A 26,366-nucleotide genomic window follows, 5' to 3' on the forward strand; every position below is an offset into this window, starting at 1 on the left:
GAAATAAGCAGATTTTATACTTCTTTTTTTTGAAATTGTTAGATAAATACAGTATATCCTGAAGCTTAAGCTAACATGTTTATGATTTTGATTAAAATTTCTGGCCAGTTTTACTGATATTCTCTATTACTGAATATTCATGTCTGTGTGAACCGACTCACTTTGTCAAAATGGTTAAACTGGTTATTTGGTTATAGTAGGTTTTAACAAAGCATATGTATCAAGAAGACATTTTTATAGAGTTGAAGCATTTCTGATCTCCCTGCTAGATAGTTGCCAGACACAATAGTGTGTCCAGATCTATAAGGAAACCTGTCCTGAATAAACCCTTTTAACCATGTTAAACAGATATTCCAGAGTGTTTTTCTTCTCCAAAAATCCTTTCTTTTACAAAACAGCTATTATCCAAGAACTGTCTTTGGGAAATGATGCTGTTTACATAAAATCTGATGTTCTTGGAAGGCCCAATAGTTCTTGAACCCCATTTCATATAAGGGATTCTTATGTGAATTGCTCCTCTGAACCTTCCACTAAGGTCTCATTAAACTCATAGTAAGAATTTCATATATGCCCAATGATGACTTCAGTTCTTGATTAGACACCCTCTTGGGACCAAACTTGCCAAGATAAGTTTCTTCCTATTAGACCACCTATATGATAGAAACCGGAGAAGGCAATGGCAACCCACTCCAGTGCTCTTGCCTGGAGAATCCTATGGGCGGAGGAGCCTGGTAGGCTGCAGTCCATGGGGTTGGCAAAGAGTCGGGCACGACTGAGCGACTTCACTTTCGTTTTTTACTTTCATGCATTGAGAAGGAAATGGCAACCCACTCCAGTATTTTTGCTTGGAGAATCCCAGGGATGGGGGAGCCTGGTGAGCTGCCGTCTGTGGGGTTGCACAGAGTCGGACAGGACTGAAGTGACTTAGTAGCAGCAGCAGCAGCATGATTGAAACACATTATTTTTTTTTTGAGTTATAAATAAATAAGCCAAGTGTACATTAGAGTTTCCAGGTGACACAACCAAATGCTGATGTATGAAGTAAAGAAAATTCTGTGGGAATTCACTGAACCACATAATTTTTAAAAAATATTTAAATTTGAGTTTCTACTTCACACTAAGTGTGGTACAAAGCACTTTTTCAAGTATGGTCTCATTTAATCCTTTCAACAGGCTCCTGAGTTATATAAATATCTCCATGTTATATGTAAGGAAACTGGTTTGACGAGGATGTCTTAAGGATGCATAGCCCTTAAAGCCAGAATGTGAAGATAGGTAATTAGGAACGTCAGAACTCATCACTACTACACTTTACGGCATTTAGAGCTTGAATTCTACTCCATATGAATGGAAATTGTCAACGCCAACTGTACTAACTTGTCTCTTTAAGGAGTAAAGGTTGGGGAGGCACACCTTTAGCGAAATCAGAGGCTGGACTGAGAGGCAGCCAACAGTCATTCATGGAAAACTTTTGGACAGAACCCAAGTTCAGTGCTATGAGGAAACACGGGAGGCACCTCTTGCCTCTTGAACAACCCATCAAGAACCAAATTACGGCTGAGACCTTGTACCTTTCACAATCTAAATACTCAAGCAATTGTTCCTTGCAGTATTTGGATCTCTTTCAAGTTGGGAACAAATAGATAAGAGGACCAGTTCAGTTCAGTTCAGTCGCTCAGTTGTGTCCGACTCTTTGTGACCCCATGAATGGCAGCACGCCAGGCCTCCCTGTCCATCACCATCTCCCGGAGTTCACTCAAACTCACGTCCATCAAGTCAGTGATGCCATCCAGCTCTCTCATCGTCTATCGTCCCCTTTACCTCCTGCCCCCCAACCCCTCCCAGCATCAGTCTTTTCCAGTGAGTCAACACTTTGCATGAGGTGGCCAAAGTACTGGAGCTTCAGCTTTAGCATCCTTCCTTCCAAAGAACACCCAGGGCTGATCTCCTTTAGAATGGACTGGTTGGATCTCCTTGCAGTCCAAGAGACTCTCAAGAGCCTTCTCCAACACCATAGTTCAAAACCATCAATCCTTCGGCGCTCAGCTTTCTTCACAGTCCAACTCTCACATCCATACATTACCACTGGAAAAACCATAGCCTTGACTAAACGGACCTTTGTTGGCAAAGTAATGTCTCTGCTTTTCAATATGCTATCTAGGTTGGTTATAACTTTCCTTCCAAGGAATAAGTGTCTTTTAATTTCATGGCTGCAAGTCACCATCTGCAATGATTTTGGAGCCCTAAAAGATAAAGTCTGACACTGTTTCCACTGTTTCCCCATCTATTATTTCCCATGAAATGATGGGACCAGATGCCATGATCTTCATTTTCTGAATGCTGAGCTTTAAGCCAACTTTTTCACTCTCCTCTTTCACTTTCATCAAGAGGCTTTTTAGTTCCTCTTCACTTTCTGCCATAAGGGTGGTGTCATCTGCATATATGAGGTTATTGACATTTCTCCCAGCAATCTTGATTCCAGCTTGTGCTTCTTCCAGTCCAGCATTTCTCATGATGTACTCTGCATATGAGTTAAATAAGCAGGGTGACAATATACAGCCTTGACGCACTCCTTTTCCTGTTTGGAACCAGTCTGTTGTTGCATGTCCAGTTCTTACTGCTGCTTCCTGACCTGCATACAGGCTTATCAAGAGGCAGGTCCTGAAGAATTTTCCACAGTTTATTGTGATCCACACAGTCAAAGGCTTTGGCATAGTCAATAAAGCAGAAATAGATGTCTTTCTGGAACTCTCTTGCTTTTTCCATGATCCAGCGGATGTTGGCAATTTGATCTCTGGTTCCTCTGCCTTTTCTAAAACCAGCTTGAACATCAGGGAGTTCACGGTTCACGTATTGCTGAAGCCTGGCTTGGAGAATTTTGAGCATTACTTTACTAGCATGTGAAATGAGTGCAATTGGGTGCGGTAGTTTGAGCATTCTTTGGCATTGCCTTTCTTTGGAATTGGAATGAAACTGACCTTTTCCAGTCGTGTGGCCACTGCCGAGTTTTCCAAATTTGCTGGCATATTGAGTGCAGCACTTTCACAGCATCATCTTTCAGGATTTGAACTAGCTCCACTGGAATTCCATCACCTCCACTAGCTTTGTTTGTAGTGATGCTTTCTAACGCCCACTTGACTTCACATTCCAGGATGTCTAGCTCTAGGTGAGTGATCACACCATTGTGATTATCTTTGTCATGATATTAAGATGTTCAAGGAGATTACTGCACATTCAGGATGAATGTTATTGGGATTTAGAGAATTATGTTATGAGATGTGAATTGTATATCAGCATATCATTGGACAGTTTGTTTTTTTTTTTTGATTGCATATACGTTTTGGATAGGGAATAATGAACTCAAAATGAGAGAGCATGTTTTGGGGAATCTAGAGAACTAGCAATGACTTCAGGCTTTGCCTTTAATTATCTTTCGATTATAGTCATGTCTGACTCATTGTGACCCCATGGGCTGTTGCCTGACAGGCTCCTCTGTCTATGGAATTTTCCAGGCAAGAATACTGGAATGGGTTATCATTTCCAACTCTAGGGATCTTCCCGACCCAGTGGTGGAACCCACTTCTCTTGCATCTCCTCCATTGGCAAGTGAACTCTTTACCACTAGCACCATCTGGAAAGCTCTGGATCATTGGATGACTCCCGTCTTACCTACTGTGCACTGTAGCAAGGGTTAAAAGCACAGCTCTAGAGTTAGGGGTCCTGGTGTGAGCGCTAGTGTCTCTAGTCTATTAAGTTTGTGAACTTGGTAAAGTCATTTAATTTCTTTGTGCCTTGAGTTCTTGCATATGAAAACTAGATTAATAGTATCCACATCATAGGATTTTTATGAACTTAATGACATGTAGTGTAAAGTGTTTAGAATGGTGTCTAGGATATAGGAAGTACCATGCGTTAGTGATTATTTTATTATTGTTTTAATTGTTATTCTCACTACTACTCTTATTCTCTTTAAGCCTCAGTTTTTTCAACCAGAAAATTAGGGGGTGAAATTCATATACTTGAGATCATACTTTCAGATTTGTACACATTTACTGAATTTAGCATAAAGCTCTTCTAATGATTTTGTGAGGTACTTTAGAATTATAAAAGTATGAAAATTAATATAAGCTGCGAGTGCTTTCTGTTTTTAGGGCAAAAATAAACACAAAGCAAACATAAAGTTAAAAAAACCAGAAAATCTGTGATTGGCAATTGAAGAACATCTTATTAAGTGTTCATTTCTCAAGGATACGGAGGTTTTAGTAGATAGTAGGCTTTGCATCTTTTCAAAATTATGACATTTGAATAGGAGTGGTTAGGAAGTTGAATGCTTAAGAAGGTGAGCAAGGCATTTGTTAAGCATCAGGAATATTTAGGAAGTATTTGCTATGCCAGTAATGTTCCAAGCACTTTATAAATGTTAGTCTGTTTAATCCTCAAGAAGCTAAACAACTCACCCAAGATCATACAGTGGTTGGAACTGTGTGTAAACTGAGCTCTTTGGCTTCTGAGTGTGTGCTTTTGTTATGTTTTTTGACTGTGCTTTGTGCCATGTGAGATCTTAGTTCCCCGACTAGGAATCAAACTTGTGTCCCCAGCCTTGGAAACACAGGTCTTAACCGCTGGACTCGCAGGGAAGTCTGAGTGTGTGCTTTTATTATGCTTTTTGACTGTGCTTTGTGCCATGTGAGATCTTAGTTCCCCGACTAGGAGTCAAACTTGTGTCCCCTGCCTTGGAAACACAGGTCTTAACCTCTGGAGTCCCAGGGAAGTCTGAGTGTGTGCTTTTAGCTCCTTTGCCTCAGTCTCTGAAAGGCTTCAAGGAAAGTATGAGATTACATGGAATACTTAGAACATATTTTGTATAATTAAACATGGCCAGATCATACGGTTTGAGGATAAGATGTATTAAGGGGAGATAACTGGTGAGTTAAACAAATAGGCTGATCATTATCTTAATAATCTAGGTAAGAACGTCTTTGGAATTTGATTAGAATGGTTACCATAGTAATGTTGAGGAAGCTATTATGTTGGAGGAGATCTTAGCCTCTTTGGGTCAGGGGTCCTTTTGAGAATCTATTAAACACTGGATTTTCCTTCCAGAAATGTGTGCAACATTCAACATTGCCATAAAATTTCAAGTTTCACAAACACTTTAATTTATTTGTTGCTTTACACAGCTTGGTTTTCCTCCCTTATAATAATTGAATATTTTCGTAGACATCTACAGTGTATCTTTACATTTGTTTTGTGTTTTTGTGTTCTCTTTCAGTAATCATATTTTTAATATTTTTCTTTAGATACCTGCTCTTTGCATACTAATTTTTACAAAATTATAATTTTGGCATGTTCTTGACCAACTTTTATCACCTTTGTGTCCTTGCTGTATGAATAAATATAAATAAAGAATTGCAATGAAATTCCTGTAATTTTCTTGCTTTGTTGCTTGAATACAAAAGTGTTAGTAGACCTTGTGGCCAGTAGATAGTTTCTGCTGATCCACAACATTCTGTGTTAATTCACAAATAATTTGTTATTTGAATAGCTGTATCTAGAGTGGGAGCATTATTTGCTTTAAAAAAAAAATCAATCCTATTTGCAAAATGCAACTGAAATAACCTCTTGTGTAGAACCAGAGCCAAGATTCTGTCTTTGCTTTTAGAACACATTTCAGTCTCTTGAGCATGGAAACCCTTAGGGTAATTAAGAGAAGAGAGGTAAGGGAGTTCAGAAGAGGTTGGGTGACTGATTATCATTTGTTTTGTTTATCATTTGGTGTGAGAGTAATAATTGGGTCCCCCTTGGCTATGTGGGGACTGAGCATTGCCAATACCTACGGGAAATTGCTCTAGTAAAATTCACATGCTGTTTAGGATTTTAATGTTTTTAAAAAATACAGTCTCACCTGGCAGTTTCGTGAGCTGAACTCAAATTTCACTTCCATCCTGAGGTGAGGAAAATTAGTTCTTTTCTTTCTTTCTCCTTTTCCTTTAATTTCCCCCTAAACTTTTACTCCACTTAGCACTGTTAAAGTCTCCAGTACAAAATGAGAAATCATTTCTTTGTGTAAATGTACAAAAATCATGATTTTAACCAGTTAGTTTTGAAGACGAAAGTTAGAAAACCAACGTTAGAGATTTCTGTATTTTCTCAGACTTCAGGCTTATAAATGAAAGTTGTTTTTAGTAAGTCAGTTTGCATTTATGTGATGGATGAAATCTTTATGACATTTTTCTTTATTCAGTACTTGTGTGTACTCTATATATCATTTAAAAAATATATCTATTCTATAGAGTATTAGCAAATCAAAGACTATTTTGACTTTCCTTATGAATGACTAACGGAGAAGGCAGTGGCACCCCAGTCCAGTACTCTTGCCTGGAAAATCCCATGGATGGAGGAGCCTGGAAGGCTGCAGTCCATGGGGTCGTTGAGGGTCGGACATGACTGAGCGACTTCACTTTCACTTTTCACTTTCATGCATTGAAGAAGGAAATGGCAACCCACTCCAGTGTTCTTGCCTGGAGAATCCCAGGGACGGGGCATCCTGGTGGGCTGCCATCTATGGGGTCGCACAGAGTTGGACACAACTGAAGTGACTCAACAGCATGAATGACTAAATGCAGATTTTGGGGAATGAGGACCTTTTATATTCTTAAAACTAATTGACAATACATATATCCCTGCATGTGGGACTTCCCTGATGGCTCAGTGGGTAAAGAATCTGCCTACAATGCAAGAGACACAGGAGACAGGGGTTCGATCACTGGGTTGGGAAGAACTCCTGGAGAAGGAAATGGCAACCCACTCCAGTATTACCGCCTGGAAGATCCTGTGCGTGGACAGAGGAGCCTGGTGGGCTACAGTCCCTGGGGTCACAAAGCTGTACAAGACTTAGCAACAGGGGTAAACCTTCATGCATGTGCTTTGATTAAGGAAGGAGATATTTTACTGAAAGTGAAATTATCACATAACTGAGACATGGAAAGGACCCTGATGCTGAGAAAGATTGAAGGCAGGAGGAGCAGGGGACGACAGGATGAGATAGCTGGATGGCATCAATGACTCCAATGGACATGCGTTTGGGTGGACTCTGGGAGTTGGTGATGGACAGGGAGGCCTGGTGTGCTGCAGTCCATGGGGTTGCAAAGAGTTGGACACGACTGAGCAACTGAACTGAACTGAACTGGGACATATCTCTTTTAAACACTTAAATTATTTAAAATTCTATTTAATGAAAGTGTATCAAAATTGTATTATACCTTTTCTCTTCGTAATAGTTTATTGTCTGGTAATGTAGAATAAGATATGAAGTGTGGAATGTATATCATTATGAATACCATGGATGTGTCCTGCTAACCTCTACAGCTGTTGTGAAACATAGAACTCTGTATACGAATGCTTAGTCATGCCTGGCACCATGCTTTTCTAGTTAGTATTCTGAGAATGCCTCCATTCGCTTCCTATGGAGTAATGGGCACAGATGTTGTGGCCTTCTCAGCCTAGCTCAAGTTTTGATTACTCAACTTCTGAGTGTGTAATTGCACTGTGGTTGGTGAAGACGATGGGAACCAGAGCAATGGAAAGTGGAGTGTTATCATGTTTCATGGGATTTAAAAAATACACACACAACTCAGTCGTTAGAGTAACATACACTGGTGTACCATTTGATGTGTATGTGTGCGTATGATTAGTTTTCACTGGATGTTGCCTGTGTCTTACACTTGTATTAACCTGTGAGTAGTTATACTTTTAATCATGATTATTTCTTGAGCAGGGATATAAGGCAAGCCATGATGTTAATGATGTGGTAATAAAAAAAAAATACTATGCTTCCAAGTAAGTCTTCCAATTGTGAATTCTGCACATGTGACTTTAAGAAAAGCATTAACGGTGCTATTTAAATGATTCACCATCATGCTCAAATGAGTATCTGTAACTTGGATAGTGAAAAAATTTATGAAACTGAAGCTTTTGAGATGTTTTAGGGAACCATGACCCAAAGTCATATATCATGAGAATTGCGTTGCCCAGTTTGTCATTGTATATGTGCTTAGAATAGTTAGATAACCTAGTTTTTAGCTATTCTTGACAGCTGCATTTCACTATAAATTTTTCATTTGTGTCTACAAGTAAGATTTGAATTCATTCTGACTGGTAGTGATAGCTTGTCAAACAGATACTAAAAAGAGAGGAACAGAAGTCCTGAACCACTTCTGACACTTCGAAATGCTGAGGAAGTATTAGCCTATTAAGTCTCAGATATCTCAAGTTTAACAATGAAAACAGCCTTTTTTACTGACACATAATTCAGTATGTATATATATATATATATATATGATTTTAATGGCATTCTTATAAACTAGAAAATGTTCTTTTTAAAGGAAATGTTTGAACGGCTTCCTGAAATTCCAGAGGATAGTGCTTTATGAGCTTAAAAACACCAAAGGACTATTGTACCAATATGATATTGTCTTTATTATTATTGGGTCAGTTTTACATCACAGATAGCAACAGATTTCGTATACGATCCTCACATGTGGTATTAAAACATTCAGTCCTAGGGACTTCCCTGGCAGTCCCGTGGTCAGGACTCTGCACTTTAACTGCCACTGCTGAAGGTGGGGGTTCAGTCCCTCATTGGGGAATCCTGTGAGCTGTGCAATGTGGCCAAAAAGTTTCAAAGTGAAATGACTTTAAAAAAATTGAGTACTTCAAACTTTTTGTAGTGATTGTTTTCCTTTCCGGTCTTCTTTGTTGCTCCCTTTTGACCATGTCTGTGTGTTTTATCTTGGGAATTGTCCTCTAACTCTCACCGCACCATCTGACATTCTTGGTCATTTTCTTGTAATGACAAGAAATCTTGTAATGACTTTTAAAGACAGATTTTATAAAGTTTTCAGTTTGAGTTATTTTGGCCATTGATTATCCTTTTTATAATTATGTACATACTTTTAGATATAAACAAAGCCATTTTTTCCTATTTCTTCTTAAACTACAGATCTTCTTTGACTTATGATAGAATAAATCCATCATTTATTTAATAAATCCAATAAATCAATACTAAGTCAAAAATACGGTAAGTTGAAAATTTATTTCGTACATACATCTAATCTACCAAATATCATAGCCTAGTCCGCTGCTGCTGCTAAGTCACTTCAGTTGTGTCCGACCCTGTGCAACCCCATAGATGGCAGCCCACCAGGCTCCTCTGTCCTTGGGATTCTCCAGGCAGGAACACTGGAGTGGGTTGCCATTTCCTTCTCCAATGCACACATGCATGCTAAGTTGCTTCAGTCGTGTCCGACTCTGTGCGACCCTATGGACAGCAGCCCACCAGGCTCCTCCGTCCACAGGATTCTATAGGCAAGAATGCTGGAGTGGGTTGCCATTTCCTTCTCCTAGCCTAGTCTAGCCTACCTTAAACATGGTCAGAACACTTACTTTAGCCTACATTGGGCAAAATTGTCTAACATAAAGCCTATTTTTATAATAAAACATTGAATATCTCACATAATTTATTGAATACTGTACTGAAAGAGAAAAACAGAGTGATTGTTCGAGTATCATTAATGCTTGGCTGATTGGGAGCCTGGGTAAAAGAGAGTATTATACTGCATATCACTACCTGGGGAAAGATCAAAATTCAAAATTAGAAGTACAGTTTCTACCAAATGCATATCTTTGGTATCGTGGTAAAGTTGAAAAATTAAAATCATATGCTGAACTGCTGTAAATTGGGGACTATCTGTAGTACTAGTGCCACAGAAGTTTTATCCAAATTCTGAGTGAATAAGGAGGAAAAAAAGTCATTTTTGCATTCATTCAAAAACATATTGATTGAATATCTATCAAATGCCAGGACACTGGACTTACACCTTCAGTGGGACTTGATCGTTATCTTTCTACTTATTCTGATTTTTTTTTGGAATAGTGATGGTTGATTCATTAAAGGTTGAAATTTAGTGTTACCTGTAACTTTGCAATTGGCATTATAATCCCTGTAATCTATTTCTTTAGTTATTTGAGAATTTTCTTTATGCACCAAATATGTGCTGCTTAAGAGTGGAAAATCTTTCTTAAGAGTACTTCTTTATTGAGGAAGGGAATGCAGTCTGTTGCAGCTTTATTATGAAATCAGACATTCTCCATCGGATAGATTAAGAAATGAATGTTTGATTTAAAATAAAAACTGACAAGTACCTTTTAAGGATAAATGAAACACATGAAAATGAAGTTTGAGAGGGTACAGTTGTGGGTGGTATTCACTAGAGCATTCCAGGTTTTAATTAAATGTGTGAAGATCATGATTTGGGGAGTACATATTTGAGGTACAGAGCATTGGGACCTCCTGTATGCTTCTGTATTATTCATGTGAGTGGGTGGTTCTTAGAAAAGGCAGACCGGAGAGTGTGGATGAAAGCAGGTCTGGTCCTCAGAGTGAAGCAACCAGTGTAAGCATTACTAGAACACTGGGTGGCCCAGAGGGCCCGATGTTTCACGACTGAGCCCGTGGGGAGTCAGGGGCGCAGAGCGAGAAAGCTGGGCAATTAAGAGCAAACCTGGGAATTTAGCTTCTGCCCTTGGCTCTCTGGAGGGTGACTCTGAGGTAAAGTATTTCAATCTTTGCTTCATTGTGGCACACAGATATAAGGCTACGTGCCAAATTCATTATTTTTTGAACAGTTATGCAAAAGTGGTAACATGGTAACATCCTCAGATTGCCACTTAGAATTTACGTCATTTGATATCATTAGGTCATACGTTTGCCATTTCATCAAGATCTTTCAAAGAAGAGAGAGTCTATTCATTAAAAAAAAAAAAAAAAAAAGAAGTATTCTGATATCTGTAGGCACTTAATAACCACCGGGGATGGGAACCATGGGTGGGCACATGGGCATAGAAAATGTGTGCGCATTGACAGCTGAGTAATGAACTTGAAAGAACTGTGTGTGGGCATAGATTGATTTTTTTTTATATTAACTTACAAGTTTAGGATTGATGATTAAGAGGCACACATTATGTTTTTCAGGTTTGCTGTTTTAAATGCGCAGATTTCCAAAGTTTACATTTATAACAAATGTCTAATCAAGTAGTTCAACTCCAGTTCAAGTTAAATCCTTTGTTATATTTCATGTCTTAGGCCATGGAGTTGAGAATTTCTGAATGATAAAGTATGTCTTGGGTTAAATAAAGTTTTAGAATCCCTGGATACTCTTCATTCCTAAGGGATAATTATTGTGTTCATAGGGATATGCTCAGTTGGGAGATAAATTCATCTTGTCTTAAAGTGTCTTGTTTGTGTCTTGATTTTTATCTCCTCCCGTAACATATATCTCCAGAGAAAAAGAAAATGTTCAAGGCGAAAAATAAGTAAAAAGCCCTCTATGTAAGTGGATCCAAGTGAATGGAATTTAATGCATTGCTGTAAATTTACTAGTCCAGAGATTACTATAAATACCCTTTGGTGAAAATATTGCTGTAGCCATTTCATCTAGTTCTGAAATTCAGTATAGCTGGGGTACCTACTGGTATAAATGATATGGCTGTCTTTATTTAAAATCAAGACCAAACAAAATTAATCAAAAAAGATCACATCTTTTAAAACAATGCATCTTCAATTATATATTAAGACATTTAAAATAAATAATTTAAATATCTAAAATAAAACATCTAATATTTAATTTAAATTCTTAGTTTAAATATTCAATATCATGTATCAGTACCACTAAATATAATTTTGTTTTTATCTTGTACATATATAATTTATTATTGGCCTTACCCACAGGTTAATCACAGAACTTGTGCACATACTTTCAAATTTTAACTAAAAAACCATATTTCATTTTAGTTTTAACATAATGTTGAGATATTTTGAAAGTTAAAATAAGACTGTTAAGTAATCTTTCATGTTGAATCATTATTGCATAATTCATTATGTAAGCCACTTGCAATTTTTCTAGTAATTAAATGAGCTGAACAAAATATCACAACTTCAAAGGAGTTTTGTGATAGAACAGCCCAGGACCTCATGTGGAGTGAGCTGTGGACCATGTCTTTGAGTCCTCCTATTCAAAAATGTGTAGTGGCCAGAAAAATAAGAAGAGCTGTATGTGGAAAGGATAGGGAGTGGCTGTATATTAATGGGTATTTTTAAAGGAAAATTATTTTGAAATTCAGACAGTTGAAAGAGCTTCTGATCATTAAGGTACACATTTTCATTAATTACTAATCCCTTGTTGTTGGAAAAATAATTATTTGCATTAATTCATATCTGATCTTTATTAAAGAATTGCATTTAGTACATTTCAGATTTAGGTTCAGAAAGTACTGTGTATAATAATATGTTTTGTAAGTCAGAGAAATAAATTGCTTGTTTTAATAAATATCTCCAGTACCAGAGTGCCCTTTTATTAACATTTTGGGGATGTTACATAAAATACCATTGTGTTGTACATTATATGCATGTAAACATTCAAGAGAACCAAGTGAGGTGTTCAGTTTGCTAGTGAAATGATCAGTACATGTACACTGAATACATTTTAAAGCTCAGGATCTGTGCTAGTATTCAGAGAGGATGGGTGAAGAGGTATCTGCTAAGGATAAACGAGGAAAAAAAAACAAACCAACAATAATTTAATAAATTGAAGTTTTATTTATAAACCTCAGTGAAGAATTTTTTAGCTTAAGTGGGGCTGGATGTCTCTCTTTACAAGATTAATGGTCAACCGTACTTGAGATGGACAAGCATATTTTAATTTGGCAACCATTGATATCTATAATGGGCTTCATTGGTGAAGAATCTTCCTTCCAAGCAGGAGAAGCGAGTTTGATCCCTGGATCTGAAAGATCCCCTGGAGAAAAAAATGGCAACCAGCTCCAGTAGTCTTGCCTGGGAAATCCCATATGGACAGAGGAGCCTGACAGACTTCAGTCCATTGGGTCTCAAAGAGTCGGACACAATTTAGCAACCAAACAACCATCATCACCAATATCTATAATGAAAGCCATAGGCTTTCAAAAAACAAGTGATGAATATCCACAGGAGTAGCACAAGTAGGAACCTAGTAAATACCTTTCTACAGTTTTTCTTAAAGGCCAACTGTGGTTAATTTTTAAGCTCTCTTTCCCACACAACATGTTTTTTGCATATAGACATTCTGTGCATGGATAATAAATATGTAATCCCCATACTGATAGAATATTTTTAAACCTAGAAGAATGTAGAACAAACCTAATTGCTCAGTGTTAGAACCCAGAGAAAATTTAGTAAAAAGTCACTAGTATTTCCTTTTATGTACCCCATTACTTTGATTGGGCTTCCCTTGTGGCTCAGCTGGTAAAGAATCTGGCTGCAATGCGGGAGACTTGGGTTCGATCCCTGGGTTGAGAAGATCCTTTGGAGAAAGGAAAGGCTACCCACTCCAGTATTCTGGCCTGGAGAATTCCATGGACTATATAGTTTATGGTGTCTCAAAGTGTCAGACACGACTGAGTGACTTTCACTTCAGTCACTCTGTTTAGAAATAGGATCAGACTCCATGTATTAAATTACTGATGATGGAGCTACTTTTGTATATTGCAGCTGGAATACTGTATCTTACAATTAGCATATTCTGTTTTTTATTACTTAGTTTCAAGACAGAGTCATCTAAAGAATTAGATATTTATTCAGTACTTTAGATAAAAGAAATGTGTGACTATAGATAAGGTTTCTAGGAACACAAGCATAAATTTAAGGTACATAAAGACTTCTCCTCACTGCTTATATCGTCTCTCATTTTCTTTAAATTTTGCTCTTAGGTTTTGCAGTTTAACACTTTGCCATCTATCTAAAGCAAAAGCTAGTGACTATACTGCATAGCAAGCTCATTAGAGTCTGGCTCTGCTTGTGTTTGTTTTCCTTCGCTCACTTCTCCCCGACCCTTGTCACTGCTTAGCATGGAATACAGTGCGTGCGCGTGCTAGGTCGCTTCAGCTGTGTCTGATTCTTTGGGACCCTATGGACTGTAGCCTGCCAGGCTCCTCTGTCCATGAGGTTTTCCAGGTAAGAATACTGGAGTGGGTTTCCATTTCCTCCTCCAGGGGATCTTCCTGACCCAGGGATCGAACCTCTGTCTCCTGCATTGGCAAGTAGGTTCTTTACCACTAGCGTCCTAGCGTCCTAGATTCTTTACCACTAGCATCCTAGTGGTACCACTAGCTACCATTGCACCTGGGAAGCCCAATACAGTGCATAGTAGGTGCTTAAAAGACTTGATGGCCAATCGATCGATTGATTGATATGGTTAGATTAGAATAATAGCTTGTGACATATACCAGTGTCCAGGAGGGAATAAATGGAGTACCCGTCTGTGGAGGCCAGGTGAGAGTGTGTTTTAAGTTATGTGTGACGTGTGATCTTCTTAAGCTGTTCTCTTAGCGTGTGCTGACATAAGTATCTCAGACAGGCCTTGTGCAGACAGTAGCCATGTGAAATATGGGACAGAGTTGCTCCTGGACACGTTCTTATTACAGAGAGAGATGAAATAGAGGTCTGCACTTGCAGAGAGACATTGTATCTGCTGCTGCTGATTGACATGGTGGAGCATATGTTTAGGTGGGGGAATTAAACTGCCTGGCGTTTTGTTTGTCTTTACTTAGGATATAGATAGGTCAGTGAATCTCCGCCTGGACTTCACATTAATATTCTTGGGCTTCTGTTAAAAGCCTGCCACTGTCCTGACCCTACCCGAGAGAAATTAAATCAGAAACTCTAGAGGCTAAGCCTGGCATCATTTATTTTTAAAAGCAATTCCAACGTGCAGTCGTTTTTGAGATAGTTTGAAGTTTTGCAGGATCTGACATGGAAAGAGGAGAAACAGTGAAGAATATACTTTCCACCACTCACCCTGTTCTCATTTACTTGTTCAGAAGGCTGCATCACTGTTCAATAATAATGGAATATAAACCATTTATACAATTTAAATATTCTAGTAGTGAAATTGGAGAAGGAAATGGCAACCCACTCCAGTATTCTTGCCTAGAGAATCCTGTGGACAGAGGAGCCTGGTGGGCTGCAGTCCACGGGGTCGCACAGAGTGGAACACGACTGAAGCGACTTAGCATGCATGCATGCATTGGAGAAGAAAATGGCAACCCACTCCAGCAGTCCTGCCTGGAGAATCCTGGGGACAGAGGAACTGGTGGGCTTCCGTCCACAGGGTCGCATAGAGTCAGATACAACTGAAGTGACTTAGCACCAGCAGCAGTAGTGAAATTAAAAAGAGGAAGAGTTTGAAACAATTTTAATAGGACCTATTATGTAGCCCAATAAATCTTATTATTAAAACATGTAATTAGAATAGGAATGTTAAAAGGGATATTTTACAGTCTTTTCCCCCTTGTATCAAGTGTTCTAAATTCAGAGTGTCTTATTGCTTCATAGCACTGCTTGGTTTGAACTGACTACTCTCCAAGTGTTCAGCCATCATGTGGCCAGTAAATTCTATACTGGACAGAACAGATCTGGAGGGTAAAGTGTTGGACCAGGAGACCTAAATGTAGTGTTGGTTTTGCCACTGACTAATCCTGTGACCTTGGACAGTTCACTGTTCCTCTCTGTTGGACTTCATGTCCTTCATATTTACTGGAGGGGGTCAGCAGTTGGTTTAAATTGGGAATTTTCTTATTTTACTCCAAAGAGCCCCACGAATTTGTGAGCACTCTTTAACAGCCATCATAAGGAAGAAGGGAAATAAACAATCTGCTTTAGGCTCTTGTTTCCTTTGGATATCCTTACATTTCTGGGTGTCATTTTGTTTGAGGAAACAAACAAAAACTTTAAAGCCAAACCAAGATTTGAAAAATCACTTGGTTCAATGTTTTCTTATGCCTGTGGTTCTCTCTTGTCAGCATTTGTAAGACTAGTCTAGGAAGAGGTCAGGCAGCAGGTATCCTCCTTTTCCTTCCAGTAAAGGGAGGTGTCATCATGACAGTGACTCATGAATACTTCTTGTCAAATTGTAGGAATTCCTTCAGTAGTGGTCACAGTGGCTCAGAGTTGAGAAACAGAAAGTCAGGTACCTGGGTCTACCACAGAGTGATACGGATCACCTGTGGCTACTGAGGCAAGCTCATAGTTGTGTAAAACTGACCGCCAGCCCAACTCTCAGGGGACCCTGACCCTGGAGGTGTGGTCCACATAGTCAGCCAGAACCCAGGGCTAAGAATACTCTGGCTGCAGGCTTTCTTGACTTAGAATGAGTTTCTCTACTGGTGAATGCCTAATTGACAAGACCTTCAAGGTTAAAACGTCTGCCTGTAATGCAGGAGACCTGGGTTTCATCCCTGGGTCGGGAAGATGCCCTGGAGAAGGAAATGGCAACCCACGCCAGTATTCTTGCCTGGAGAATCCCATGGACGGAGGAGCCTGGTGGGCTGCAGTCCATGGGGTTGCAAAGAGTCGGACATGACTGAGCGACTTCACTTTCACTTTCACTTTCAATAATTGTTATATAGATGCCAATATTGGATGCATGTGACTTTGGTTCCTAGACTGTTAACCTTCCTCCCTATCAGATAGCAAGGCTTCCCAGTGCAGGAAATGCAGGTTTGATACCTGGGTTGGGAAGTGGCAACCCGCTCCAGTGTTCTTGCCTTTGACAGAGGATGCTGGCAGGCTACAGTCCATGGGGTTGCAAAGAGTTGAGCACGGCTGAGAGCACACACGAACACACGTACTCCATCAGGTAGATGAACACTCTGGAGGCATCAACTAATAGGAAAGAGACAATATTGTATGCTATCCATTGGAAATGAGTCTTTGACAGGTTTCCACAGTCAGTGACATGGGAACACAATCCTAGTCCAGCACGTTGTCTGCATTTAAAGACTTTGTAATTTGTGGCAGGAATCAAGCAAGGACTTACATGTCCCATATTTTAGCTACTTTGCTTTTATTTGACAACAATAACAAAAAAGACACTGAGTGGGAATTATGAAGTAGGGAAAGCTGAGAAGGTTTCTGGTTATTTTTAGGATGCTACTAAGAAGTCTTTGGTGACACCATATTCTTAACGGGCAATTTTAAGAAAATTGTTTTGGAGTCAACCCAAACATCAACAGTTATTTCAGAATTTTTATTAGCATGTGCAAACTTAAGTCTTCCAGTCTTGGCCTGCTTATGTACCATTGAAAGCAGCTTGTGGTCATACTCAAAGGGAAGGAGGGAAGGGATAATCCCATTTTGTTGTATCAAGTGTTGTTCAGTCTCTCAGTCATGTCTGATTCCTTGCAACCCCGTGGACTGCAAAGGCTTCCCTGTCCTTCACCATCTACCAGATCTTGCTCAAACTCATGTCCATTGAGTCATGGTTGAATGATGCCATCCAACCATCTTATTCTCTGTCATCCCCTTCTCCTCCAGCCCTTGGTCTTTCCCAGCATCAGAGTATTTTCCAGTGAGTAGGCTCTCCACATCAGATGGCCAAAGTATTGGAGCTTCAACTTCAGCATCAGTCCTTCCAATGAATATTCAGGGTTGATTTCATTTAGGATTCACTGGTTTGATCTCCTTGCTTTCCAAGGGGCTCTCAAGAATTTTCTTCAGCACGACAATTCAAAAGCATCAATTCTTTGGCATTCAGCCTTCTTTATGGTCCATCTCTCACATCCATACATGCCTACTGGAAACACCATAGCTTTGACTATAAGGACCTTTGTCAGCAAAGTGATATCTCTGCTTTTTAATATGCTGTCTAGATTTGTCATAGCTTTCCTTCCAAGGAGCAAGTGTCTTTTAATTTCATGGCTGCAGTCACTGTCTGCAGTGACTTTGGAGCCCAAAGAAAATACAGTGAGTTAATGGAAGAAATGTTTTCTAAGCACGTTGGACTGATTGGTCCTTGAAGTTTTTGTTCAGTATTTGGCACAGGTCTGTTTGTAGGACGCTCGGTGAGAAGAGAAAGCAAATAAATGTGACCTTTGTATGGCTGATATTTTCTTTATGAAGCCAAAAGGTGCACAAATACACAAATATTAGCCCACTCTTAGTTTTGTCCTAGAAAACTTCTCTCTGGCTGACCACATCTTGGTTCCCTGCAGACCTTGCCATCTGTTTAACTGGTTAAGGAGCCCATCCTATCGGTGTCTCTCTCATTTGGTTGGAAATAGAGACCTCTGATTGGCCTTTTCCCTCTTTTTTCTCACTGCCGTTTATTTGGAACCATTTCCAGTATCTCAATGCAGGTGGCTTTACCTTCGCTAGTTACCTTAGGAAGAGCAGTTACTGGCAGGTAAGAGATGCAGTGAAAGGTGGGAGCATCTGTTATTGCAGTGATCTTGGCCTTGGGAGAGTCTAGCGACTTGGAGAAAGTCTAATTCATGAAGGTCATGCCCTACCTGGGGTGCTCTCCTTTTGCCTCTCACCTTCTTAAATGCTTCAGCTCTTTTTAACCTTTGATCCCTTTAAAATTTAATAAGGCCACTAGTATGTGGTAGTGCTAATGGTAAAGAATCTGCCTGCAAAGCAGAAGACGCAAGAGATAATGGGGTTGATCCCTGGGTCGGGAAGACCCCTGGAGTAGGAAATGGCAAATCACTCCAGTATTCCTGCCTGGAGAGTGCCATCGACAGAGGAGCCTGGGGGCCCAGAGTCCACAGGGCTGCAAAGAGTCAGACACAGCTGAGCAGCTGAATACAAATCACGGTGCGTATGTGACAGAGACCCAGTGCCTGCCAATAAACCAGCCTCCTTGCCTTCTAGGTTCCTATGGTTCTTACCTGACAGCTTTGCAGAGTCACTTAAACCTTGACAGTTGTCCTTAGAAACTCTCTAGAGGGGGAAAAAAAAAACAAAAAAAACTCATGGTCTTACCCCAAGTGTCCTTTTGAAGTTCCCTCATTTCTACCCCTATGATACCTCTGGGGAATTTTGAGTAGCTACCAGGTAAGATGTTTTCTAATTTCAAACCTAACATAAAGACCCAGGTAAAGAAATGTGGCCACTGAAATGTTTGCACATTTTGTTAGGCAAGAAAAGAAGGGAGGGCAAAGAAACAAAATGAACAAAATACTCCCCAAGTGCCAGAAATCTAATGACTTCACTTTTTCTTTTTTCTCCTCTTCATTTAATTCTTGAACTTTCTTTTATACTATGCTTGATGTTATGCTTTTTTTTTTTTTACTCTTTTTTTATGGTATGTGATTAACAGGTCTTTTATTTGTGGTAGAGAAGCAGTTAGAATAGTACATATGCAGTATTCAGTACACACAATAAAAATTAAATTCAAAACCTGTATAAAACAAAACACTGGAGAAAAAAATCATACAACTTAAGAGATATAGTGGGAAAGCCCTCTGCTCTTTTGATTATAGTTTGTACCCAACAGGACTTACCACACTGACCAAAATAATACAGACATTTTAGTAATGGGTGTATTAAGGTTATCCATATTGGTTTTTACAGCTCTATGACTAGAAGATCCCCTGGAGGAGGGCATGGCAAACCGCTCCACTATTCTTGCCTGGGGAATTCGCATGGACAGAGGAGCCTGGAGGGCTACAGTCCATGGGGCTGCAAAGAGTTGGACATGACTGAGCAACTAAGCACAGCACACATAACTATGTAGACATTGTTCACGTCACAGCCAAATAGCGTACTAGATTTGTGATTCCTTTTCTGTGTGCATTTTGTCTTTTATTTCACCTTTTGCTTTTGTATTGTATACCTGTTCTACTATAAGCTATTCCAAATAATTTTTGAAAATAAAAGTGGTCTTTATATCTCTCAGGATTCATTGGAATTTCTGTTCTAGAAAGAGGTTTACTCATCACTTTTTAATTATGAAGCACTGTCTTAAGTACTTTCTGGGAAGCGGTGTGGCGAAGCTGTTAACACAAGTATTCTGGCATCAGACTGCCAGAGTTTACGCTCAGTGGGTCTACATATAAATCACTAGGTGATTATCTTGGGCAAGATACTTAAGATTTTTGTCTCAAGTTTCTCCCCCAGAGTAATGTTATAGGGACCAAATAAGGTTATATATAAACACTTGTACTTAGGCCTTACTCATCTTACAGCTTTATTATTGTGTCTGACTTTATTACCCAAACAATGCCTGGCATAAAATAAAACACTCTATAAATGTTAGCTACTACTGTTACTATTTACTTTAGTTATTATAAAAGTCCTCAGATAGATCTAATCCCCAGTTTACAGGTGAGGTTGTTGTTGTTCAGTTGCTAAGTTGTGTCCAGCTTTTTGTGACCCCATGGACTGCAGCACACCAGGCTTCCCTGTCCTTCACTAACTCCCGGAGCTTGCTCAAATTCATGTCCACTGAGTCGGTATGACTTAACTGAAGCCAAAGGAGGTTATTTAGCTTCCCAGGGTCGTGTAGCTGGTGAGGGCTCTGTGCCAAGGTTTGCACCCAGGTTCATCTGACCAAGAAAGCCCTACACATGCCGCTGCCACTTCATCTTGGTGGCATAGTTCAGTAGATATGCTTGGATTGTTAGGAAAACCAAGCATGCATCCATTAGTACATGTTCATCTCCTGATTTGTCTTCTCTCTTAAGTAGCTGTAATTTCTCTTGGATAACAAATCTGTGCTGTTAGATTGCACACAATGTCTTGGCATAGGTCTACTCTAAATCTTGCTTCTTTGAGAGACACTCTTAGGAGGTAAGTGGCCTACGTTTAATCCATAACATTAAGAGAGGAGCTCCATATGGAGTTCTTATGTATATGGCATAATGCGCATGGCAGGTGAAAGTTAATATGAAACAGTGTTGGTGCTTCTTCCAGATGTTTCTGATAGGTCTGAGTTACCCTGTAAAGGAACCCTTGTGTAAAATAAAGAAATAATGAGTTTCCCCCACTGAAGGACTTATTTGCCATTTATTAACCTTTATAATACGATCTCTGATCATGGACCTTTGGATGTCCTGGCACATTGTAGGAATTTAGTGACTATCCTCTGGCTGAGTGAGTGAATGAATGTATTCAGAGATGTGAAGAATGACAGTAGCTGCAAGAGGCTGTCTTACTGTTAAAAAGTCAGGTGCATGGTTGGAAGAGAGTATGTTTGGCTCTAAGTCTGAGCAATAAGTGGGATCTGACATTACATGATGTGGCTTCTCTGGTGGCTCAGACGGTAAAGAATCTGCTGTCAATGTGGAAGACCCAGGTTTGATGCCTGGAGAAGGGAATGGCAACCCACTCCAGTATTCCTGCCTGGAGAATTCTATGGACAGAAAAGCTTGGAGAACTATGCCTCTAACACTTTCTTAGGGCTTCTCTGGAGGCTCAGATGGTAAAGAATCTGCCTACAATGCAGAAGACCTGGGTTCAACCTCTGCTCCTAAATGCCAATGTCTCTTTTCAATGTCATACTGTCCTGCTGTTCAAGAGTTTTCTTTCATACATGCATATACAAGTCCCGATTTTCTGTTTGGTATTCGGTGCGTTTTTGCATTTTTAGTCTCAGATTCTTGCTCTCTCCTTAAACAGTGAGTCAGTCAGTTTACTCAGGGATGTGACTCCCACTGGTTAGAAATCTGGTCTGGCAGGCTGTTCCTCATTCCTCTTATCCCAGTGGAGGAGCCTGCTTTTTAGTGGAGAAACATCTTTACCTGAGTCAAAATTGAACGGATGGATGGATAGTAAGTCTTTTCTTTTGCTTTTCTTCTGCTGTTTCGCCGAACAAACAAATAACTTTTGTTTTTGTTATTCACTCAATCAGTAGCTTTTAGATGAATGAGATAGGTACTGGATGAATAAGAACTATACATTTCCCTTCAGCAGTCATATTACATCTTGAGTTGAGGAAGACAGTCTTTAGTTCTTGATAGCCCTGGATCATATTTTGACATGAACTTTAAAAATGCTCCAATAGGTGGTGAGTGATAGGGATAGATACTTGGCAGTTATTATTTCATCTTCTGTTGTTGAGTTTCAATTAATGTGATCCTTTGATTTCTTCTCTTTCAGCTGTCCCATTTCCTCCAAGTCACCGGCTTACGGCAAAAGAAGTGTTTGATAATGATGGGAAACCTCGTGTGGATATCTTAAAGGCACATCTCATGAAGGAGGGCAGGCTCGAAGAGACTGTCGCATTGAGAATAATAACAGAGGGGGCTTCAATTCTTCGACAGGAAAAAAACTTGCTGGATATTGATGCTCCAGTCACAGGTAAGGCCTGAGGACAGTCCACTTGGAACCCATCCTTGCTGTTTATAACTTCAAATCAAAAGTCCTAGATACCACTGAGTCTTCAAAGACCACCATCATCTTGCTCGTTTACCGCCAAATCTGTACCTTAGGAACTAAAGATTTTATACATATGTAAAATGTTTTTATTTTCATGTATTAAATAACCATATGATGTGATGCTCTATAGCGTAGTGTTCAGCTTAGAGGTGATGGAGGTGTTCTGAAGTTAAACCTTAACTAAGTGATATTTTGTCAGTAGAACACTAACTGTCATGAAGAATCCAAGGTATTCATTGGGAAAGATCAGACAAAGCATAGGAATATTTCCACAGTGGTTACGTGACTAAGTTAGAGCAGTAGCTCATCTTAGACTAGCATCACTGTCGTCATCACCTGGAAACTTATTAAACATACCATCTCAGCCCCCACCCCAGAACCATACTGCTCTAGATTTTTAGGGTGAAACCTAACAACCCGTTTCATCAAGTCATGTAGGTGACCCTGATGCACATGAAAGTTTGAGAACCACTGAACTTCAGGAAGAAGACCAAATTTCTCTCCTTCCTACAGCATTCTGTGCCTCAAAAATACGTCTATTTTTTGAATGTTTTTGTTCTTTTACTCCTTAAGAGCAGATTCATACTTTGCATAAGTGGAACTTCTCTTAGACAATAAAAATTAACTCTTGTCAAAAAGTTTAGTATGCTATGGAGGGTCGGTTAGTAGAGACTTTTCAGCTATACTTGGTGAAGTTTGCTAAATTTTCAGGTATTTGTTTTTAGAGAAGCTTAAAAACAAGTATTTTCTCCTTAATTATTATCATTCTGGCAAAGGGAAAAATTTAAACATAGGATTTTATCCTTTTATAAGTACAAAGGATTTTTGAAATACTTCATATATACTACTGATTGCTTCCTTCTTCCAAACCTTCATATACTTTTAATATTATTGGCTTTGAAATATATTTTTGAAGGTGACTGGTTGGAGCAAGATAAGCTCTCTTGAATATCAGACTGGACCTTCTTTGATCATAATACCTCTGAATATTCCTATTCCAAAGAAATTGACATATACATTTTGTTTTGGGTTAGCCATAATATTTCTCTTATTTGTAATTCAAAAAAATAATGAATGTGTTTGGGGCCAGGTAGCAGGAGAAATTGACTCCAGTGGTAAGTCAGTGTTGGGCCAGTGGTGAATAAATCAAGCTATATACTTGCCTTGTGTGCATGACAATGATCGCCATTTTCCAAGTGTTAAAATGCAGTCATGCCTTATTATCTTTGACTTACAGACACTGTGGACATATAAGAACAAAACAAATATGAGTATGCTTTACTTTCTTAGATACTAAAATATGAGAAAATTTTAACATCTAAATAGTAGCATGGAATCCATCAGCAAAGAAGCTACTTTAAAAAACTGACTGTATATTCCACCAATAAATAGATGGCTGAATAGTAGCTTTAAATGATCTCTGTATCATTTGGATTATTTGGTTTTGGTAAGAATGAATGGCTTAATATTTTACTCTGATATAATATAATATGATAAATAGTATATGTTATAATATCATTATTTTTTTCTCCATTTGACATGATAATGTGTGACTTCCAATGAAGAATTCATGTTAGACTCACTAATGAGCCAGTAGGTGTTAATGAAGGTGATAATTGTAACTAAAAGAAAACATGTGAAATAAGCATTTAAGTGAAATCGCTGAGTCGTGTCCAACTCTTTGCGACCCCATGGACTGTAACCTATCAGGCTCTTCTGTCCATGGGATTTTCCAGGCAATAGTACTGGAGTGGAAGGTGATAATTGTAACTAAAAGAAAACATGTGAAATAAGCATTTCAGGGAATGTATTTTCTTGGATGCACTCAGCTCATTTATTTGATGAGGCTCTGTCTTAAGAGAACACATAGCATTCTGTAAAGGTTAAATTCGTGATGTTTTGTCCCTGAACCTTTTTGGGGTCTGTTGACTAACTGCCCTCATGCTCAGTAGAGGTTGGGCGTCATTCTTTCTAGAGAGATAGCAGCTGTCACTTTGGCAAATTTCAGAACATACATATGAAGAGACTTTAGAAATCAGGACTCGATGATGTATAACTTTCCCTGGGGGAGAAAAAATACAAAGTCTTTTAAATAGTGACAGAAGTAGCTATGGAGACCTCACAAAATATGTATCACTAGTGAAATATAACCCAAGCAGGAAAACCCCTTTCACTGGAGAAGTGTTTTATTTCTTGATGAAGGCATGATTCTAAGGTAGAAGATTCCATTGCTGTGATATCTTTCCCCCTTTTCTATAAAGATATGGAATAAAAGTAGTAGGGGTAATTTATTTTAATATTTCTATTAAAGGGGGGGGGGGGACCTTCTTTTGCATATAATTTACCAGAAAGCTAAATTCATAGCTTTGCATTCCCACCCATGAGCTTGCAAGCTGAAACACAGAGGACTGCAAAATAAAATCAGGGTATACTGATTGGAGAAACTTACTGTGCCTTTGTATTTCAAGATACTTCTTAGAATTTATTTGTAACATTTTATGATATATGATTTTATTCTGAGATCTTATTTCATCTGGACAGCTGAACATGCAGCTAAATTTTTATTTTTAGAATGTTTATTATTTGAATAACTGAATCAATAAAGTTATACTTTACTGACACTAGGTTATGCAGCAAAAGGCATAGTTTATCTTTCCAAATCTTCAGGGTAGTGAATTCTTTATATAGTTCGGAATTCCACACTTAAGTAAAACGGAGACCTTAAAAAACAATTCAGAGGAGAAAGTAGAAGAGGAGAGGGAGAGAAAAGAAAATATTAGAGTTTATAAATGAGAATCTGTGAAAAAAGATTAAAGGGAAAGAATCAAGGACTTAGCAGAGAAGCAAGGCCTTCTAATGTAGGGAGAAAAAGCCTGAAGCCTGACCATGTGGTGGTTTTCAAGTGGTATTAGAAATACCACTCTCTCACGTATGTCAGATTCCTAAAATGTAAGGTGAGTGGTGTGGGTAGGAACTGACCAGTAACTTTCTTGTTTGGAATGCAACTTGAACTGGACCAGGTATGTAACATCACAAAACCAAACAAATGGCAAATATTTTATAATTATGCACAAAATCCACTCCCCAGCTTCCCCTCTTCTTTTCTTTCCTCTTACCTTTTATTAATAAAAGCATTTCACTCTTAGATGTTTAAAGAGGAGTTGTGCTAACATCCATGCATGGTTTGCTCCCACTTAAAGAAAAATCCAGATATTAGTGTCCTGTTAATTTGAAATCTGGACACTATTTCATTCCTTAAGCATTTTTGTTTTCATGTTTAAATTTACAAAGCTGTCCAACTTCCCTTATTCCCTCCCCTTCAATTGTTTTTAAAGTGGTAAAAAGTTTATGTTCATCTAGATTTTTTTCCTTTAAAATTCTGTACTTTTGATTTTGGAGGAAGACCAGGAAACTGCCTAGTCCCAACCTGGCTCCTCCCATGTGTCCCCTGGGGAAGGAGATAAAGCTCTGTGTACCTTACCCTCCTGAAGCATAGATTTAGATAAGCCGGAACCAGGGCCATGGGAGTAGAGATGAGGATTAGTTATGGGTCCCCAGTCAAAGCAAGGGAGGCATGAGTCACATTTTGCTCTTTTCTCTAAACTAACTTGCTTGATTGGAATGATGGCTGTTTCAGAGATTTAATTTGAAGTATGTGTTTCTATATTGGAGGCAATTTTGTGAAGGAAAGTATTTTCCTTCTTTTCGAATCTTTCTTTTTTTTCTTTTAATTGAGTTGAAGTTTTCTGTGTTTCCTTGCAAACATACAAATGGATCATTAAAAACTGTGACCAAATATCTGTGTGGCAATTTGTTATGAGCTGAATGTTTCTGTCCCCACAATAATCATATGTTGAAGCCCTAATCCTCTTTGTGATATTTTTGAAGGTGGCATCTTTGGGAAGTGATTGTGTTTAGATGAGTTCTGGGGGTGGACCCATATGATGGTGTGAGTGCCCTGATGAGACACGCATGAGATGAGAGCCCTCTCTCTTTCCTCCATGTGGGGATGCAGTAGGAAGGTGGCCATCTGCAAACCAGGAATAGTTAGTTAAGTCGCTCAGTCGTGTCCGACTCTTTGCGACCCCGTGGACTGTAGCCCACCAAGCTCCTT

General features: G+C 39.0%; 1 protein-coding gene across 2 annotated transcripts in view; it reads left to right on the top strand.

The window, feature by feature from the left end:
- Positions 1-26,366, top strand: part of PPP3CA (protein phosphatase 3 catalytic subunit alpha) — a 320,114-nt gene that overhangs the window by 146,122 nt on the left and 147,626 nt on the right. For both annotated transcript variants that reach the window (XM_052641688.1, XM_052641690.1), the window contains exon 2: positions 21,974-22,174. In XM_052641688.1, the coding sequence (XP_052497648.1) occupies positions 21,974-22,174 (201 nt within the window). The remainder of the gene's footprint in view (positions 1-21,973; positions 22,175-26,366) is intronic.

Source organism: Budorcas taxicolor, chromosome 6 (genome assembly GCF_023091745.1).
Source record: "Budorcas taxicolor isolate Tak-1 chromosome 6, Takin1.1, whole genome shotgun sequence".
Lineage (NCBI taxonomy): Eukaryota > Metazoa > Chordata > Mammalia > Artiodactyla > Bovidae > Budorcas > Budorcas taxicolor.